We start from the raw sequence: 4,227 nt of genomic DNA, 5'->3' as shown, positions 1-4,227 counted from the left end.
CCCCCCCCCCCCCCCCCCCCCACCGGAGCCTCTCATCATTAACGTAGCGACGTGACAAACGAGTGTTTCTATGTTTCAGGACGCATGGTTTACACGTCGAGCATCTTCGCCTTCTTCAACTGCCTGAACATGGCGGCGTACAGCGTGTCCAAGAGAGGCCTGGAGGCGTTCGCAGACTGCCTGCGGGTCGAGATGGCCAGTTTTGGTGTGAAGGTGTGGTAACTGTGCGTAAGCACGAGGCGTAATGTTGTGGGAATGAGCCGATGTCTTCTGCAAAGGGTCAATTATAATTTTAATTTTTAAATATTCAATTTTTTTTATTTTTTTTTATTTAATTTAATTTAATTTCATTTTTTATTTTATTTTTATTTTATTTTTGATTTTATTTGATTTTTGTTTTTATTTTATTTTATTTTATTTTATTTTATTTTATTTTTTAATTTTTATTTAATTTTAATCTGTTTTATTGATCCCCCCCCCTTACAATTTACATGCTGTGTCCACACTCTGTATCACACACGGTCCTGAACCACACACACACACACACACACACACACACACACACACGCACGCTCAGGATCTATACATGCACTAATTAAGACATGGAAGATATATTTTTATATGTTGTATGATATATTTAAGTGTTTTGGTACCACAGTAGGCCTGTTACATGGAAAATCTGGGTCTTATTTAACTTTTTTTATTAAGTTTTTATTTTTTATTTTAATTTGTTTCATTTCTTTAAATTTTTATTTTTTGAATTGTTTTGTCTTTGTCTTTTGCAAAGAGTTACGCTTGTAATTTAATTTTTTTATTTGATTTTTTACTTTATTTAATTTTTATTTTTTTATTTTTTTTATTTTTATTTTAACTTTAATTTTTATTGAAGCCGTGTGTGCGTGCGTGCGTGTGTGTGTGTGTGTGTCAGACACTTTGAGGGAGGAGTTATAAAGTTCGATGGCCACATGCAGAAATGACTTCCTGTGGTGCATTTTGGGAGAATGAGTCCATCACTAAAACAAATAGACAAACCTGTGTGTGTGTGTGTGTGTGTGTGTGTGTGTGTGTGTGTGTGTGTGTGTGTGTGTGTGTGTGTGTGTGTGTGTGTGAGTGTGAGACACTTAGAGGGAGGAGTTATAAAGTTCGATGGCCACATGCAGAAATGACTTCCTGTGGTGCATTTTGGGATAATGAGTCCATCACTAAAACAAATAGACAAACCTATGAGTTTGTGTGTTGGTGTGTGTGTGTGTGGGGGGGGGGGGGTTTAGAGAACCACGGACTAACTCTTTGATCCTCCTACAGGTCAGCATCATCCAGCCGGGGAACTTCGGCCGAGCCACCAACATCCTGAAGATGAAGACCGCTTCGGACATCTGGGAGAAACTAGACGGGGAACGCAAGCTCATCTTCAACCGCCAGTACATGGAGCTGGCCAACGAGTACTTCCTGTCCACGTGCAGTTCTGGTTTCAAGAACGCCGACATGGTCATCGACGCCATGCTGCACGCCATCACGTCGGCCCGGCCCAGGCGCAGATACCTCCTGGTCTCGGCCAGGGACGCGGTCTTCTTCCGGCTCCTCCCCTTCCTCCCCGGCGCCCTCACCGACGCCGTCTTCTCTCTCAGCTCCGTCTACGCTAAGAGGAAAGAGATGCTTTACGCTAAGAAAGAAAGACTCTAGGGGTGAGGAGGTAGAAGCAGACCCCCGGCCCCCCCACAGCGACTCCTCCGGGGGATCCGGTTTCTTCCCACCCTGAAGACGTGCATGCTGGGTAAAAATACAGTCGAAAATGTATTGGCTAACACTGCACGTTTACAGAAATGTTGATTAATGTGCATTGTTCTAATCAAAGAAATATCCAATTAATGGTGTGTGTGTGTGTGTGTGTGTGTGTGTGTGTGTGATATATTTGTGCATATATAGCACTTGTGTTGTGTGTCTAAAGAAATGATGATTATAACTTTTATAATATGGTTTTATGAGTTTTCTTTCAATCTACACTCTCTTTCTTTAGGAATAAAAGTTCAATTTTCATCATTAATCCATTTTTGTGTTTAATTTAATTTAATTTATTCACTCGCTGTGTCTCACGGACGTACCTGATGAGCTGCAAAGGTGTTCCCTGAGCGCTTGCCCAGCTGCTTCCTGTTACATCGATTTTTTTTTTTAAATGTTTAAAAAAAAGTGTGAGTGTGTAGTCTCGGGGTTAGCCGTGGTTTTGAACCCACAATATAATGTATATATATTTATATAGTAAACCAAATACCAAGCAATGAATGGAAACCGACGAAAAAGAAAGAATCAGCTGATTACAACCGTGTAAATGATAGAATCAAACACTGAAGAAATCAAAAAGAAATAATTAATTAAAGGGGGAAAAACTTAACTTTTCCCACCTGTTGATAGGAAATCAAGAAGCAAAGAAAAACTGAAGAAATAATTACTTAAAGGGGAAAAAACTTAACTTTTCCACCTAACTGTTGAAAGGAAGCAAAGAAAAACAATGAAGAAAGGAAAAATAAAGGAGAAAAAAGAACCTTTCCCACCTTTCTGTTGAAAGAAAGGTAAGGTTACATGCCAGAAAGCAAGCACAGAGGTTTACAGGGCGCACCTGAAGGCAACGTGCTGCCCGATGACGCTGCACGTCGCCGCTGGAGGGCGCGGTGACATCATGGATAAGGGAAGCCGCCAGTGTTACGGTTGCCATAGTGTTGCCATAGTGTTACCGGAGCCTGCAGGTACGGTAACCGGACGGCGGAGAGCAGGCGGTGGACTCAGGGCTGAGTTGGGACGGTAGAAGCTGATTTTGACGCTTTTTAAACGCTAAAAAGCGTCAAACGTCCCTGTAAATCGTAGAAGAAGAGAGACGGTTCAGAAGCAAGACGTTAATCAAGCCGGAACGTCACCTGTTGACGTTTCACGCAGACTTACGTCACCGTGTTTGGGAGCTTTTCTTCTGAGAACAGCTTCTTCAAGTAAGTTAAAGGTCTTTAAAACGTGTATTTATTAGATGTATCTGCTGTAAACGCACTGCGTGATTAAATAGCTACATGACGTTTTGCCTTGGCATTTGTATAACTTTTTTTTAAAATTATTTTTATATAAATAGGCCTACATATATAACTATCTATAAAAGCCAAACAAATCATGAAAAAAACTGTTCTAAGAGTCTAAAATACTCACTTTGTATTTTAAAGGGAACTTCAAGTCTTCCTTCATACAGCATTGAAGGGCTGAAACTCACGTTTTCATTGTAGATTTCTCTTCCACTTATGTCCTTAATTAATTAGTAATCGGTGGGTCTAATAATTTTAACAATTGACATACCAGTTTGTTGTGCTTGTGTTGTCCTAGCAACAGCCCAAATAATAAAATTTGAGAAGCTGAATCAGAGGAATCGTGACTATTAAAACTATGTGTTTTGGATGCATAAATGCTGGATCTTCCAGGTCGGACTGATGTTGATGGAGCTGAGTAAAGCGGGCGGAGGCATCATGGACGCCGTGGACTACAGGGACCACCTGAGACTCTCAGCAGGGAGGATGAGCTGGTGGAGGGAGGAGGACCACAGGGAGGAGGATCAGGAGGATCAGGAGCTGGTGGAGCTGCTGCTCCGAGGCACAGCACCCTGGGGCTTCACCTTGAGGGGGGGCACGGAGCACCGGGAGCCCCTGCGCATCACTAGGGTAGGAACTGGTCTCATGGTAGCACCAAGACTCAGCTGCTGTTATTGGGAAAGCTCCGAGTCTTTAGTGTAAGGGGGGACATCTTAACTGGTTTACTGGTTTATCTCAGCCTGGATCAGGGCTTTCACCATCCAAGACTAAACTTGCACAGCTCTTGGTTCTTATGCTTGGGACTGGGACCCCTAACCCTGGTAGTGTTAATGCTTGGGACTGGGACCCATGACCCTGGTAGTGTTAATGCTTGGGACTGGGACCCATGACCCTGGTAGTGTTAATGCTTAGGACTGGGACCCTTAGCCCTGGTACTTAATGCTTGGGACTGGGACCCCTAACCCTGGCAGTGGTAAAACGTGGGACTGGGACCCATGACCCTGGTAGTGGTAATGCTTGGGACTGGGACCCTTAACCCTGGCAGTGGTAAAACTTGGGACTGGGACCCATGACCCTGGTAGTGGTAATGCTTGGGACTGGGACCCTTAACCCTGGTAGTTAACGCTTGGGACTGGGACCCTTAGCCCTGGTACTTAATGCTTGGGAC

The 4,227-nt window shown here is 43.2% G+C and overlaps 2 protein-coding genes across 3 annotated transcripts in view; both read left to right on the top strand.

Moving 5' to 3' along the window:
• Positions 1-1,683, top strand: part of zgc:113142 (uncharacterized protein LOC503524 homolog) — a 3,141-nt gene extending 1,458 nt beyond the window's left edge. Inside the window, exons 2-3 of the mRNA XM_034864709.1 lie at positions 48-213; positions 1,306-1,683. Coding sequence (XP_034720600.1) covers positions 48-213; positions 1,306-1,683 — 544 coding nt within the window. The remainder of the gene's footprint in view (positions 1-47; positions 214-1,305) is intronic.
• A 1,767-nt stretch (positions 1,684-3,450) lies between these two features.
• Positions 3,451-4,227, top strand: part of LOC117939376 (protein Shroom2-like) — a 32,825-nt gene continuing 32,048 nt past the window's right edge. For both annotated transcript variants that reach the window (XM_034864686.1, XM_034864685.1), the window contains exon 1: positions 3,451-3,689. In XM_034864686.1, the coding sequence (XP_034720577.1) occupies positions 3,462-3,689 (228 nt within the window). In that variant the 5' untranslated portion in view covers positions 3,451-3,461. The remainder of the gene's footprint in view (positions 3,690-4,227) is intronic.

This window comes from Etheostoma cragini, chromosome 24 (genome assembly GCF_013103735.1).
Source record: "Etheostoma cragini isolate CJK2018 chromosome 24, CSU_Ecrag_1.0, whole genome shotgun sequence".
Lineage (NCBI taxonomy): Eukaryota > Metazoa > Chordata > Actinopteri > Perciformes > Percidae > Etheostoma > Etheostoma cragini.
Note: the sequence above shows the minus strand (reverse complement) of the source record. Positions and strands in the feature narration are given on the sequence as shown.